This window comes from Onychostoma macrolepis, chromosome 21 (genome assembly GCF_012432095.1).
Source record: "Onychostoma macrolepis isolate SWU-2019 chromosome 21, ASM1243209v1, whole genome shotgun sequence".
In the NCBI taxonomy this organism is placed as follows: Eukaryota; Metazoa; Chordata; class Actinopteri; order Cypriniformes; family Cyprinidae; genus Onychostoma; species Onychostoma macrolepis.
Window position 1 is genome coordinate 24,371,618 of NC_081175.1, and position 16,047 is coordinate 24,387,664.

At 42.4% G+C, this 16,047-nt stretch overlaps 1 protein-coding gene and 1 long non-coding RNA gene across 2 annotated transcripts; one reads left to right on the forward strand and one right to left on the reverse strand.

Moving 5' to 3' along the window:
• The first annotated feature begins 952 nt into the window (after nucleotides 1–952).
• On the forward strand, nucleotides 953–4,327 carry LOC131528377 (proteinase-activated receptor 1-like). The gene is made up of 3 exons (XM_058757468.1): nucleotides 953–1,048; nucleotides 3,024–3,138; nucleotides 3,450–4,327. The coding sequence occupies exons 1-3, from the start codon at nucleotides 953–955 to the stop codon at nucleotides 4,325–4,327; spliced, it is 1,089 nt and encodes a 362-aa protein (XP_058613451.1).
• A 1,283-nt stretch (nucleotides 4,328–5,610) lies between these two features.
• Nucleotides 5,611–12,974, reverse strand: LOC131529520 (uncharacterized). The gene is made up of 4 exons (XR_009268116.1): nucleotides 12,881–12,974; nucleotides 9,108–9,167; nucleotides 8,643–8,811; nucleotides 5,611–6,173 (listed from the first exon to the last, which is right to left on the reverse strand). It is a non-coding gene; the product is annotated as an uncharacterized LOC131529520 (long non-coding RNA).
• Nucleotides 12,975–16,047: the final 3,073 nt, after the last annotated feature.

The following is a 16,047-nucleotide window of genomic DNA, read 5'->3' on the forward strand; positions in this document are numbered from 1 at the left end:
GTGCTCACAAGCATTAATCACATTGTCTGATGAAGGGATATACACAATTATCACTATCACAAATGAAAATGCTCTTAGCAATAATACAGTCTCATTCCCACAGCAAGTAATTTAATGTCCTTGTTACACAGGTTTTCCTTTAACCTTAATATGACCTGGATTACACCAGTACTCATTAATAAACAGTGTCAGTCCTCCTCCTTTACTGAGTCCGGTGTTCTCTCACTCAACCAAATCTCAGTAGAGCACATAAAACTGCAGTCATGGTACTCCCATTGCGTCCTTGTTAGTGCCATTAACACCACCACCTTGTTCCCCAGCAACCGAACATTTTCCATAAAGATCTCATAAAGATGGTTAGAATTGTCTTTTCTTTAGTCGACACTTTACTCCAGCTCTACACCCACTTCTCCTCCTCCGCAGTTCCACATGAATATCCATTCTTGGTACAAATGACATTTCTGTATCCTGAAGAATCAGTAGTTTCAATCATAATCCAATGCTTCTTGATACTCTCAAACTTAAAACTCCACATAAGCATACTCCCCAGACATTGATAAAAAGTCAAAATAGTTAAAAACATTCAGAGCTGTTGTGACAGGCTGCCACATGTACGCCACCATCTTGGGAGCATGCAACGACTGTGTGTTGGAGCAACATTAAGAAATGATAATGGAGTAATAAACAACAAATCTGGATTAAAAATTAATTTCAATATATACAATATAAACTTCAAAAATGACAAAGTTGTCCTGGCAGCCAAATAAACTGAAAATACTGAATACTATATGAAGGCAGGTCTTTGGGTATGTCAAGGCATTATATATGGAATAGCTTTAGGGAAAATGGCTAAATAAGCCTTCATACGTCTGTCTCTCATTCGGAGCTGCGATGTCTGTCAAATACAGCTCGATTTCTCATTCACTCTGTGGGTTGAAGCAATGAATTAGGAATGGATCTGGGCTCAATGGAGGGTGGAAGATCCAGTGATGTCACCATATATAAATCCAAGCCTCTCCTCACAGAAGAGACTGAGCACTCAGAGAGTGTAAAGAGATTCATCTTCAGTTAGGAAGTGACCCCTGATCAGTACTCATGGGGGTCAAAACTATCTTGTTTTCCTTAATACTTCTGCATGCATGCACTGCCACCTTTAACGGTAAGTACACCAATGCAGTTGTGCATGAAAAGTTTGACTTTTAATTGTAGTCTTTCGATGGTGTTTAACTATGCGTCTGAGTGACTGAAACCTTGATTGTATCAAATTATGTGTGTAAGGAAGCTTGGTTTGTACAGATTGCTTAAATCGTGTGATAGCTTAAAGTAAGATATTTGCCTTTAATCTAAATTGCTTCTTGCTGCAAAAAAGTAGTCGCTACCATGGTACTCAATCATTTTCCTACACTATGGTATTTTTATGGTAACCCAATTACCAAATTAACTTTAAATACCATATTACCATGGTACAAACAACATAGTAATAATTTTTAGTAATGATTTCTATGTACACAGGTTAATATAGGTGTGGTTCTGCAAAAACAAGTGTAAACAACAAATTTAAACAGAAATTTAAATACAGTGAGTTGTTGTATGTCTTGAAACAACAAGGTTAAACTGCACTTAAAGGATAGTTTACCAAAAAATGAAATGCATTTCATAATTTGCTCACCCTCATGTTGTTCCAAACATGTATGACTTTGTTCAACATAAAAGAAGACATTTTGAGAAATGTTTCAGGGCTTTTTATTTTATTTTCATTTTTTTTGTCCATAGAATGGACATCAATGATATCCAAAACTGTTTGGTTACCAACATTCTAAAAAATCTTCTGATTTTTCATTTTTGGGTAAACTATCCCTCTGAATGCTCACCACTGACAAGCATTGCATTGTATTTTGACTTTTTATGCATGTTAAAAGTTATTTACAATGCACTGATATCCACAAATGAATGTGACGTGTTGCTGTTATGCCATTTAGATCTTTTATGACATGTTTTACATTAAGAGCCTTCATTGCATTTAGGGCCAATTACTGCATTTATTCCCTCCACATTATATGGTCATTTCCTGTGAACACTGGACTCTTAGTAATTTCTATGAGTCTGCATGTCTTAAGAGTTTGTTTTCTGTTTCCCCCTAGAATAGTTAAAGAATCTGCATGATTTTAACAAAGATCCAGTTGCTAAGAGGTGGGCTGCTATTAGTGCTCACAGGAAATTATATAGCTTAACATCTTAATCAAGTCCAATTAGATTCAATTTCCTTTAGTAGCTTGTGTGTTTTCACTGATGGTGTTTTGGGCTGTTTGGTTGCAGAAAGCTCTGTAAGCTTTGAACAGACTGATGAGCCAATTGATAACAATAAGTCTTCAATGCAGACATCAGATGAACTCGGTTCAGGGTTAGGAAGAGGTGAGGCCCACCGTGATTTTCCTGTCATGTTGTTCCAAACACAAATGACTTTGGTTAATCTGTGAAACAGTAAAAATCCATACTGTAACCTGAGAAATTTCCGTGCCCTCAATGAAAGGCCACACCTAAATTACGAACACCAAAATTGTTAATCATTTACAGGGAACATATCTCTTCAGAAGACTTGGATTAAACCACTCTATTCACATGGATAAGTTTTACGATGCCTTCATGAGCTTTTTGGATCTTCCTAGTTTTATTTGCATGGATCTTTAATGGAGTTACAGAAAACTCTTAGGTTTCATTCAAAGATGAAAGATGAATAAAAGACTTATGTTTTTTTACTACATGAGTAAATGCAGACAGAATTTCCATTTTACACTTTAACACAGAATCTGTGATGCATAAATCCTCTATGTAGCAGTGTTTATTCATATGTCTAGCCTTTGGCCTTGTTGTTTATTTCACTTAACGCATTCATCAAATCTTTTTATATAAGGTGCCTCACGAGATCTTTCACTGATGGTTTTCTGTTATTGTTACAGGTTTTGTTACACACAACTATTCTACTTATGTAATTGTGTGTGAAAAAATAAAAACATTTTGCCAAGACTGCCAACATCACTCATCTGAATGTAGAAATATACAATGAAACTACATATGTCTTGAACACATTTGGTATCTCAGACAAAGCTGTTGACATCCTCAAAGGCCTGCTGGTCACACGCATCATGCCCTCGTTCTACATCTTTATCATCCTTCTAGTTTAGTTAGGCCTAACTATTTCAAGTGTGAAAAGCCCTCTGTTCACCTTTATTTGTCTGGTGGTGTTGAGAAGTTTTAAGTTGTTGTTATTTATTTATTATTTATTGCATGTTTGTTTACAGATTCAAACATTTTCGATATTGACAGCGTCATTGACAAAATTATTCCACTTAGACAGGCATGTAACAGCACCAATCTGGATGCAGTGAATTGCAACAAGACTACACAGGACACGTACAACATCTCAGAAGAGTCTGTTGACTTCCTCAAAGGCCTGCTGCCCTCATTCTACATCATCATCATCCTCATTAGTTTGCCTCTGAACGCTTTGGCCTTGGTAACATTCACCTCTAGGATTCAAGAGAAACAACCAGCTGTGATCTACATGTCTCACCTGGCGTGTGTGGACCTGCTCTTCACCCTGCTGCTGCCTCTGAAGATCCACTACCAGCTGAACGCTTCAGATTGGGTGTTCGGTGAGGCGGCGTGTCGTGTGCTCAGTGCAGCTTACTACTGCTACATGTACTGCTCCATACTGCTGATGATGTGCATGAGTGTGGACAGGCTGCTGGCTGTGGTGTTTCCCATCACCTCTCTGACCTGGAGGAGCACAAGGAAAGCCACATGTGTGTGTGTGCTGGTCTGGCTGCTGGCGCTCGCTGGTACAGTGCCGCTTCTCTCCATAACACAAACATTCAAGATAAAGGATGTGGGGGCGTCACCTGTGCTGTATCACACACAGCTGTATGCATACCTGTTTATCATCCTCTCCTGCCTCTACTTCTTCTTGCCTCTGGTCATCACCATAGTGAGTTACTCTACCATCATATATGTGCTCACTACCAAGAATGATCACTTGGAAACCTCATATTCAGACAAGCGAAGGAGAGCTGTGATTATGGCTATCGGTGTGCTGAGTGAGTTTGTAATGTGCTTTGCACCAACCAATGGCATCTTGTTGTACCACTGTGTTCATTTAGCCACCGGAGGCAGCAGTGAGGAGGGGAAATACTACTTGCCGGCTGTGTGTTTGGGGAGCGCAAGTGCGTTTCTGGACCCTCTGCTGTACTACTACGGCTCGTCTCAATGCAGAGAGCAGATCCACTCTCTGATCTGTTGGAGGAAGACAAAAAGCACAACCATACCATAAAACACAAAGAGTCAAATAAAATCCTCTAACCTGAGCTGCGAGTACACCCCGGCTCACATTACGGTGTGAATTGATGGTGATTTTTGTTTTGTACTAAAGATGAATTCATAAATGCATAGTTTGTATTGCACAGACAATTGCTGTTTTAGAGGTTCACTCCACTGTATTCAGTTGCTGGTTTTAAATAACTGGAATGATGTATTGTTTTTATGTTGTCTTTGCTTTGTTATATACATATATAACATATAGAATGTATGCAACATGCCATATTATTTTTATCCAAAAAATTTTCAAAAAATATGAAGGTGTCTGTAACATTTGTATAGTCGTGATTTTTATTGTAATATGCATTCTGTAGAAATGCTATGTGTAACTTTCCCATTTATAATCTACTGTACTTACAATATGTATAAATGTAAAGACAAAAGAGTTTAAAAAATAAAACAAAGATCAACAAAGTCAACAAAAGTGCACTGAATAGTGTAATATTTACTTACAGCCAACACATCATATCGGTTGCCAGCGATGAAGAAGGTTTAAGGATAAGAATAATAATAAACTTTATTAATCTTCGAAGGGAAATTTATATGTCACAGCAGCGCACACCACACAAAATAATAAATACATAAAAAATATCAAAACATTCACAACTCTATAGTTCCACAAGGCATTATGAGTATTACAAACAAATTGACACTAATAATGCAATCATCTTACGTTACACTGATTTTACAGTCTAATAGCAGCTGGTAAAAAAAGCCCCCCCTAAAACAGTGGGGTTGAATTAATCTTGTGTCTTTTCAATGCAGGGTAACACGCTCCCCACAACAGAGCCTGCCTTTTTTATGAGCTTGTTTAATTTGTTCTTTTCTCTTTCCAACAATCCCCCTCCTCAGCAAGTGACAGCGTACAATAACACAGATGATACCACAGAATCATAAAAAGGTCTTAAGGACACTGTAAAAAATTTACTGTAAAATTTACAGTAACTTACTGGCAATTTTGGTTGCCAGTAAGACTAAAATTTACAAGAGTACTGTAAATCAATAATTACAAAATACAGTAAAAATACAGCACTGCTGTATATGTGCTGTAAATTTATGGTGTTTTTTTTACAGCAATTCCTGTAAAATTACATTAGCAATGTTTACGAATGTGACTGAAATTACTAGAGCAACTGTTAACTTGTACTGCTATACATGCATTTGTTGTGAAATTCAGTTCACTAAATTAATAGTTGAGATTTTTCACTGCTGTGATAATGTAAACCTACTTTTCCCTGCAATTTTCAGTAGTCTGTCATTTTAATGTGTAATGTGAAGAATAAACCTTTCAAAATAACAGGTTTTCATAAATGTAACAATTTATTGTACAATAATGTTAATTTAACATATGCACCATTTTCCAAAACATATTTGGAGAAAAAAAAAATGGAGATTGCACATTAGAACAAAGGCTTTAGCCTTGGGGAAAAAAAACAAACCAAAAAAAACCCCCATTTCTACAGTGTGACTGACCTTCATTCATAAACTCAAAGTTTAAATAAATACAAAAGAAAGGGTCTGAACTGTGCCTACCTTTAAATTGCCAAATCCATGAAGGGGCAAGACACATTAACATTGTGTACATTATTAACTTGAACATCAACAATGCACTTGACAATCAGTTCAGAGTCTCTCACTTCAATTTCATTGGAACACTTTTTTTTTTTTTTTTAATGGCAAGCCATTCAAAGTCCATTAACTTCCGTAGCAGTGTACATACATGTGGGTTCATTCCTTTCATTTTGTTGTCTCTCTTTCCAGCAACTTTTGATCCAGTTTCCGGGTTAATGCCCACAATTCCTCTGTGAAAAAAAAACAACAAAAAAAACACACATCAATTATTTTTTTTTAAAAAACAGCATATACTCAAAGAATAAAATAAATGTAAGTGTTATTTTGAAAATCACATTTTCCTTAATTAACATTTCATTTATTGAAGAGTCCGGGCCAAAGAAAATATTTCCAATGGTTTTACTGAGCAAGTTAATTGTATTTTGAAAATAAATTTTGATTTTGATGGCTGCAACATGCTCCACAAAGGTGAGAAATATATTTTTTTATAAAATAATAATTATTATTTCTTTTATTTACATTATATTTACTTTTTATTTCTGTTATATATGCCCTTTTTTCCTGTTATTTTCATATTTTTTTTCTAATAATTACACATACACACATATATATATACAGTGGTGTGAAAAAGTATTTGCCCACACAGAGCTCTTTGTTTTCCCTTCATTATAAAAAAACTTCATTTAAAAACTGCATGTTGTGTTTACTTGTGTTATCTTTGATTACTATTTAAATTTGTTTGATGATCTGAAACATTAAAGTGTGACAAACATGCAAAAAAATAAAAAAATCAGGAAGGGGGCAAACACTTTCACACCACTCGTATATACAGGTGCTGGTCATATAATTAGAATATCATCAAAAAGTTGATTTATTTCACTAATTCCATTCAAAAAGTGAAACTTGTATATTATATTCATTCATTACACACAGACTGATACATTTCAAATGTTTATTACTTTTAATTTTGATGATTATAACTGACAACTAAGGAAAATCCCAAATTCAGTATCTCAGAAAATTAGAATATTGTGAAAAGGTTCAATATTGAAGACACCTGGTGCCACACTCTAATCAGCTAATTAACTCAAAACACCTGCAAAGGCCTTTAAATGATCTCTCAGTCTAGTTCTGTAGGCTACACAATCATGGGGAAGACTGCTGACTTGACAGTTGTCCAAAAGACGACCATTGACACGTTGCACAAGGAGGGCAAGACACAAAAGGTCATTGCAAAAGAGGCTGGCTGTTCACAGAGCTCTGTGTCCAAGCACATTAATAGAGAGGCGAAGGGAAGGAAAAGATGTGGTAGAAAAAAAAGTGTACAAGCAATAGGGATAACCGCACCCTGGAGAGGATTGTGAAACAAAAGCCATTCAAAAATGTGGGGGAGATTCACAAAGAGTGGACTGCAGCTGGAGTCCGTGCTTCAAGAACCACTACGCACAGACGTATGCAAGACATGGGTTTCAGCTGTCGCATTCCTTGTGTCAAGCCACTCTTGAACAACAGACAGCGTCAGAAGCATCTCGCCTGGGCTAAAGACAAAAAGGACTGGACTGCTGCTGAGTGGTCCAAAGTTATGTTCTCTGATGAAAGTTAATTTTGCATTTCCTTTGGAAATCAGGGTCCCAGAGTCTGGAGGAAGAGTGGAGAGGCACACAATCCACGTTGCTTGAGGTCCAGTGTAAAGTTTCCACAGTCAGTGATGGTTTGGGGTGCCATGTCATCTGCTGGTGTTGGTCCACTGTTTTTTCTGAGGTCCAAGGTCAACGTATACCAGGATGTTTTAGAGCACTTCATGCTTCCTGCTGCTGACCAACTTTATGGAGATGCAGATTTCATTTTCCAACAGGACTTGGCACCTGCACACAGTGCCAAAGCAACCAGTATGTGGTTTAAGGACCATGGTATCCCTGTTCTTAATTGGCCAGCAAACTCGCCTGACCTTAACCCCATAGAAAATCTATGGGGTATTGTGAAGAGGAAGATGCGATTTATGCCAGACCCAACAATGCAGAAGAGCTGAAGGCCACTACCAGAGCAACCTGGGCTCTCATAACACCGGAGCAGTCCCACAGACTGATCGACTCCATGCCACGCCGCGTTGCTGCAGTAATTCAGGCAAAAGGAGCCCCAACTAAGTATTGAGTGCTGAACATGTTCATACTTTTCAGTTGGCCAAGATTTCTAAAAATCCTTTCTTTGTATTGGTCTTAAGTAATATTCTAATTTTCTGAGATACTGAATTTGGGATTTTCCTTAGTTGTCAGTTATAATCATCAAAATCAAAAGAAATAAACATTTGAAATATATCAGTCTGTGTGTAATGAATGAATATAATATACAAGTTTCACTTTTTAAATGGAATCAGTGAAATAAATCAACTTTTTGATGATATTCTAATTATATGACCAGCACCTGTGTACCTGTATGTATATATATAAATATATGGTTCTGCATTGTTTGTAGTTTTAAATTTGTTTGCATATTTTGTAATAGATTTTTTAAATATTTTTGCTGGACTTTGGTTGTATGTACTCAATTCAGTGTGCAGTTAGCAATTTTTTTGTTTGAAAACTTTTCCCCAAAAAAACCATCTAATCCTGATAAGCTATCCAAACCTGTAAACCTAAAAAAGTAAAGGAAATTTGAATGTCTACAATAAATATTCATTAGGAGTTTAAACTCTGACATACCTCTGAATAAATTCGAGGGTGCATGCAGCTTCATCCTGTTAAGCAAGGTTTAAGTTGCAATAGGTCGCAAACAATGCTGCCAGGCCTTCAACAAATGCCTCCGAACATGGGCCAAGGACAACTTCCCTTTCGACTGACAACATCCACTTGCTTGGGGTCATGGATTCACCTGTAAAAGAAATACGGAAGGACATAGATTAATTAGTGTTGTAAAAGCATGGTTCATGGGTAGTTCATGTTAACTAATAAAGACAATGATACTATAATACTATAAACTAAAAGATAATGAAGACTATGGTTACCAATAAGGAGAGAGAGAGGGTGGTTCAGAGACAATAACAAATGGAAGGAATATAGGAGTGAGAATAGAACTGTGAAATAGAATACAGGAACAGATGTGGCAAAAATAGAAATAGAAAGCAAAGAACAGTGTGTATAATAGAGACATAAAGTAAGGCACGTTACCTTGGATGCGGGTGAATCCGGTAATCCATCTCTTTCCATGTCAGCTGCAGTTGCTGCTACCTAAAAAATAAATTAAAATATTTTGCATTATCAGTTAAACTTTTAAGGCATTAAAAATCAAAATGATATTACTGACATCAGCTTCAATTAGAAGGTATTCTGTTCCCTCTTTGGGATAGGCCATAGCAGGCTCTATTGATTGGTTTACAGAGCACATTTTATGACTCCGTGATACATGTGATGCGAATGTAGATCTCACCTTAAATGTCCTGCATAATGCAAAATGTGCAGAGCTGTGGGTCCCCAGGACCAAGTTTGAAAACCACTGGTTTATCAAGATGTGCGCATGCAGCCTGTCAACGACTGTGCGCTGGAGCAACATTAAGAGATGATAATGGAGTAATGAACAACAAATTTGGATTAAAAATGTATTTCAATATACTGATGATCATATAAACTACAAAAATGACAAAGTTGTGCAGGCAGCCAAATAAACGGAAAATACTGAATACTGTATGAAGGCAGGTCTTTGGGCACATCAAGGCGTTATATAATGAAATCATGTTGGAGCTTTAGGGAAAATGGTCAAATAAGTGTAACCCCGTGAATATTTGTATATGTTTATTTCATTTTTCCGACTTGCTATATAAGTCGGCCCAGAGCGCCATTTAATCAGAATATTATCCTTCTTCGAGGACACCATCTCTTCGCTGACTCTGCAAGAAGCCGAAGAAAAGAAGCTTACCTGCTCTACGCTGCTCTTCACTACTCCCATCGTCGAATACAGCCCCGGCAATGGACGATTTCCTCTGCGGCCAACCGACGAGGAAAAAAGAGCAAATTCCTGAGCAAATTTCCAAGCACATTGTTTCAAATGTCGCCCACGCAGAGGCTGCACTCGCTGAGGCTTTGTGTCCTCACTGCGAGGACATGAACCTTGCTTGCCTTCGCTCGCGGATCGGCATTTTTCAAGAAGGTGATCCTCCCCGCTCCGTTCCCACGTCTCCTCGGAGGAAGAAGCAGCGGAACTGCGGGGGTTCTCTCTCCGGTATGAGCGGTGCCCAGCGCCCGCACACTCCGCTCTCCCTGCAGCGCCTCACGCCGCCGGTGTGCTTCATTGGACGTGCGCCCTCATTGGACGTGAGTGGCCTGGTTTCCCTCGGCGCGTCTGAGGACGAGACTGTGTCTTTGACAGCATCTGATGCTGACGAGTGGGCGTGTTCCGGCGAAGAGCCCGAAGCTCCCCCTCTATCTCAGTCTGTGCGGCCCAGCATGGACTTGGAGCTGATCTGTGTTCTCACGCGTGCTGTGGAGGAACTAGGCCTGGCATGGTCGGCCCCGGAAGAGCCCCGGCCTCCTCGACGAGTGGTTCCTCAAGAATCATTGTCAGCCTTCCTCACGACAGCGACCTGCTCCGTTCATGCCAGAGGTCCACGAGGAGCTCACTAAAACCTGGCTAGCTCCTTACTCGGCGTGTGTGAACCCCTCTACTGCAGCAGCTCTCACCACTGTTGACGGCGCTGAGGAAAACGGGTATTCCAAGCTCCCCCCTCTCGAGGAGGCGGTGGCTGCACACCTGCTTCCGCCGACGAGCCGTGGACTGAAGACTGTTCTCGCCAACAGAGCCTATGCAGCGGCTGGTCAGGCCAGTTCAGCCCTGCATACTATGTCCGTGCTCCAAGTGTTTCAGGCCAAACTTCTCCGTGACTTGGACGAGTCTGGCCGAGATCACACCGCATTCTCGGAGCTCCAAACGGCCACGGATTTGGCTCTGCGCGCTACCAAGGCAACGACGCAGGCGGTGGACAAGGCCATGACCAACCTGGTAGTGCTGGAGCATCCACTCAGCAGCCTGCAAAACCAGCGCAGCCTCAGCTCTCGCAAAAGCCAGGGCTTCAGCAGGAAGCTGAATTCCCTCAAAGACAGCTCGCAGTTATTCCCCACCCCTTCGAATTCCTCTAAGTGGTGGAGGTGTTTTAACAGAGCACGTCCTGTCAATTCAGTGTGTGCCCCAAACTACTGCTGTGATAGCAGACCCACATACAATAAAGATCAAATTTCCTCTCCCTACACTCACACATGTCAGTTCTCCGCCTGTGGGCGGCGAACTGTCATCAGTAAAGCCTGTCGTACATGTCTGTTCTCCCCCTTCGGGCAGCGAGCAGTCATTACTAAAGACAAAGACACTCACGAAGGCCAGTTCCCTGCACGGGTGAGCTGCCCTCGATGAAGATGTTCACAAACGTCATTGATAAAAATAGAACCTCTCGCCTCCCGGCTGCCAGCTTGGAAAGCCATCCCAGGTGTGTCGAGTTGGGTTCTAAAAACCATAGAACGAGGTTAGTCGCTCCAGTTCGCTCGCAGGCCACCCTCCATTCAGAGGCGTGGTGCAGACCTTCATGCAGGACAACGAATCTCATGTTCTCCGAGCCGAAGTGCACACACTGCTTGCAAAGGGTGCCATGGAAACGGTCCCCTTAGCAGACAGCGAGTCAGGCTTTTACAGCCGCTACTTCCTCGTTCCCAAAAAAGACGATGGGCTCAGACCGATTTTTGATCTCAGACTTCTGAATCGAGCCTTCATACGACGGCCGTTCAGAATGTTAACATTGAAGCAGATCCTCGCGCAAATTTAGCCCGAGGACTGGTTCCTGTCTGTGGATTTGAAAGATGCTTACTTTCACATCCAAATAGCGCCCCGTCACAGACCGTTCTTGAGATTCGCGTTCAAGGGAATGGCCTATCAATACACAGTCCTTCCGTTTGGACTGTCCCTAACCCCCCGCACTCCTCAGGTCACGTCCCCTTCACAGGATGACTCGATGTCTCCTACTTTGGGCACAGCATTATGAGCGGTTCATGTGCCGGGCAGACTGAACCAAGGAGCGGATATGTTGTCAAGAGACAATGTAGCTCTGGGGGAATGGAGACTACATCCCCAGACAGTTCAGATGATTTGGGCAATTTTCGGCAAGGCAGAGGTCGACCTCTTCGCCTCCGAAGACAGCTGTCACTGCCCAACCTATTTCTCAAAGCAGCGGGATGCTCTGGCCCACGACTGGCCCAACGCACATCTGTATGCATTCCCTCCGATCGCCCTGCTACCCCAGGTTATCAGGCGAATCAGAGAAACAAAATGTTCTCTCCTCCTTGTGGCCCCCCTCTGGAGGAACCAAGGTTGGTTCCCAGAGATGATCCAGTTGCTGTCTGCAGCACCGTGGTCAATACCACTGAGGAGAGATCTTCTCTCGCAAGCGCAGGGCAAGATTTGGCATCCCCAGCCGGAACTGTGGAGCCTTCATGTCTGGCCGCTCGACGGGAGTCTGATCGACTCCCAACGAGAGACACTAATACCATTTTAGAGGTTAGAGCTCAGTCCACACGGCGCCTCTATGCCCTTAAGTGGTCAGTCTTCAGCGACTAGTCTTCAGCGCGTAATCAGGTTCTGATTTCATGTGACGTGTCCCACGTGCTAATCTTTCTACAAGAGCTGCTGGACAAGAGGCGCACCCCTTCCACGCTCAAGGTCTATATGGCAGCTATCGCTGCAAATCACTCTTTTGAAGCTGGCCAGACTATTGGCAGAAATGAGTTGGTTGTTAAGTTGCTTAGAAGTGCTCAGCAGTTAAATACTCCTCGCCCTAAGACTGTACCAACCTGGGACTTATCTATAGTCCTCGGGACCCTCAAGGGCCCTCTCTTTGAGCCACTTCAAACAGCTGGCTTAAGGGTCATGACACAATGGGGAGGAAAATTCTTTATACACTGCTTACCTGTTGGCTGTGTGTGTAGGAAGCTCAAGTGTTTTCATGGACACTCTGCTGTACTACTATGGATCATCTCACTACAGGAAGCAATTCTCATCTGTATTGAGGTATAGAAAGACAAAAAGATCAGTGAAGCTTTAAAGCATTCAGACAAAGCCTCGAGTGTTCTTGCATGTTTCAGAAAGTAGTTCTTCTGAATAACAAACTCAAAAAAATTTATTTGTGTTTTTGTTCTAGTGCAGCACATCTCTGACAAACACCTCTAATCTCATCTCAGTGTCTGCAGGATAGAAATCAGTAATTTAGGGATGCACATACTTTTTCCATCTCACATTGTGAATATTTACGTATGTGACATAAAGACATGAAAATGTGTCATTGTTTGCTTTTTCTTGTCATAGTGTTTGTTTTTGTTTTGCATTTCCAGGGTAAAAATGGACAACACTTGTTGATAGAATTGAATTATTTCTCTTATGCCAGATTTCTTCCCAAATTGTTTTCATTTTTCTCAATTTGACTATAAACCTAACTATAGTTAAACCTAAACTTAACTTTGGAGTTATTTTTGTTAATGTACATACAGTCACCCCGGGCTTGCGCCGACTCAGCAGCCCTCGAAGCCTCTGCCTTCAACTGCTCAGCCTACTCCAAAGGCTGAGCCTTGACAGCGCTCCCGCTCTGCAAAGCGCTACCTCTTCCCGAAGCGTCATAGACCCCGGCCCAAGATAGCACTGAATCCTGTGCCTCAGGCTTCATCCTGATCTACCAGACAGGAAGAAGAAGGGGCTAAGTCTTGCTACAGCCAGACCAACCGCCATAGAGCCTTGTTTATGCCTCCAAACACTAGTTCCAAGTGCCGACAATGTGTTTGTTGTAAGCATTGGGCCTGTTCGAGCACCCATGCAACTAACCGCTGTGATAGTGGACAAAAAAAACACAAACATACTCAGAAAGAAAGCATTGTTCCTCTTCCACTTATCATAAGTGTCAGGTCCTCCCTTCGAGGGAGTGGCAAGTCCCTTCGACTGTCTCAAGCTCCTCATACATTCACGAAGTGCATGGATGCGGCTCTTTCCCCCTGAGACTACCTTGGTACCTAACCCTACCTTGACGACTGGCTCATTTTAGCCAAGTCAGAGGCCAAGCTAGCATCCCAGAGGTCCCTACTCCTCAGCCACTTGGAGTGTGTGGGGCTCAGGGTCAATTTTGCCAAGAGCTCACTGTCTCCCAGCCAATGGATTTCATTCCTGGGAGCAGTTTTCGACTCCCCAGAGCGCGTCCTGGCCATAGAGCAGCTCGCAGCTGCCTTCCGCCCCATGCCTGGCATCACAGATGCTTACATACCAAGGTGGACCAGGCCTGCGTGCCAGCCCTGGCCCCTTGGAAGAGCCCTTATTGGTTAGAATGAAGCGTGGCTCTGGGAATGGTCTGCAGAAAGAAGGTCGTCTCAACAGATGCATCCAACTCAGTTTGGGGAGCTCTGTGCACAGGCAGACCAACTTTCAGCTCTTGGTCGGACGAGGAAGGTCGGCTACACATCAACTGCCTGAAAATGCTGACAGTTTGTCGAGCCCTTCAGACCTTCCTGCCAGACCTAAGGGGACGCCATGTTCTAGTCCGTTCTGACAGCATGACAGTGGTGTCTTATATAAATCGCCAAGGTGCGCTCACTTCGAAGTGCCTCTTTGGTTTGGTAGAACACCTCTTGGAATTGGCACACCTCAACTTGCATTCACTGAGGGCAACGCATGTGCCGGGCATATTGAACCAGGGAGCAGACATGCTGTCCCGGAGCAATATCCCCTCAGAGGAGTGGATGCTCCATCTGCAAACGGTTCAGAGAATTTGGGAGATCTACGAAAGGGCAGAGGTCAACCTCTTCGCCTCAAAAGACAACTCTCATTGCCCAACATATTTATCGAAGGACAGGGATGTGTTGACCCACGACTGGCCCAACCTTCTCCTTTACGCTTTTCCCCCGATCGCCCTGATCCCACAGGTAGTCAGGTGAATCAGGGAGCACAAACACAAGGTTCTCCTAGTGGCCCCGCTCTGGAGGTACCAGCATTGGTTCTCGGAGCTGTCTCAGCTGCTCATAGCAGCCCCATGGCCCATTCCCCTGAGACGGGACATCCTCTCTCAGGCAAACAGAATGATCTGGTAGCCCCAGCCTGAGATGTGGGCTCTGTACCTTTGGCCTCTCGATGGGAGCCTACAGACCTTCCCAAGAGCATCTTAAATACTATTTCACAGGCTAGAGCCCCATCTATGAGATGTCTCTATGCCCTTAAATGGTCGGTCTTCTCTGCTTGGTGCACAGTGAAGACCCAACCTCATGCGACATATCTTTGATATTGTCCTTCTTCCAAGAGTTGTTGGATAAGGTTCTTTTTCCCCACACTCTCAAGGTCTATGTAGCAGCTATAGCAGCTTCTCACACTCCTGTAGGCTGCCAGTCGGTGGGCAGGAACAACTTGGTTGTTCGCTTTTTGAAGGGGTCTAGGAGGCTGAATCCGCCTCGCCCCCTTACTGTCCCTACATGGGACCTGTCTACAGTTCTGAGGAGCATGCACCTGCCACCAGGCAGGATCAGTCCTGAGATCCTGATCACCAAAATTTCCTACAACACCGATTAGATCCAGGTCGTCTTGGCCCTCCTTAAGTGCCTAGGCTGTACAGAGTTTTTCTTGGAACGATTGTCCAAGGCCTGGCTTGACCTCTGCGAGTTTAGCCCGCTTTACCTCCTGTAGGGCTTACTCTGCTATACTTGGTCCATTGGCTTAAGGCAAGTTCACATATCAGTCATTCCTCTATCATAGCATGGTGTGATTGTACTGGTTCCCCATCGTGTCTAGCAACGCAGTATGAAGTATCGATAGGGAACATACTCGGTTACTAACATAACCTCGGTTCCCTGAGATATGGGAACGAGTACTGCATCAGTAGACGCAATGGGAAAAATTCCTTTTTTTCTGATTACTGAAGCCTTTTTCGTAACGCACTGAAACTGCACGGCCATTGATTCATGCAGTTAAGAAAAAATGAGCCAATTGCGATGCAGAAAAGCTGCACGAGCCTTTAGCCTTGAAGCCTGCCAGATCCACCGAAATGGACAGGGTCATCTGGCTATATAATTGGGCATTCTGGCATAGGATCCTCAGGTTAATTCGACT

What these genes read in the sequence shown, in the direction of transcription:
- LOC131528377 (XM_058757468.1), top strand. Translation starts at nt 953, where the DNA reads ATGGATCTGGGCTCAATGGAGGGTGGAAGATCCAGTGATGTCACCATA. An exon ending in AGACTGAGCACTCAGAGAGT is followed by an intron (nt 1,049 to 3,023) that starts GTAAAGAGATTC and finishes CATTTTGCCAAG; the next exon opens with ACTGCCAACATCACTCATCT. An exon ending in CAAAGGCCTGCTGGTCACAC is followed by an intron (nt 3,139 to 3,449) that starts GCATCATGCCCT and finishes ACTTCCTCAAAG; the next exon opens with GCCTGCTGCCCTCATTCTAC.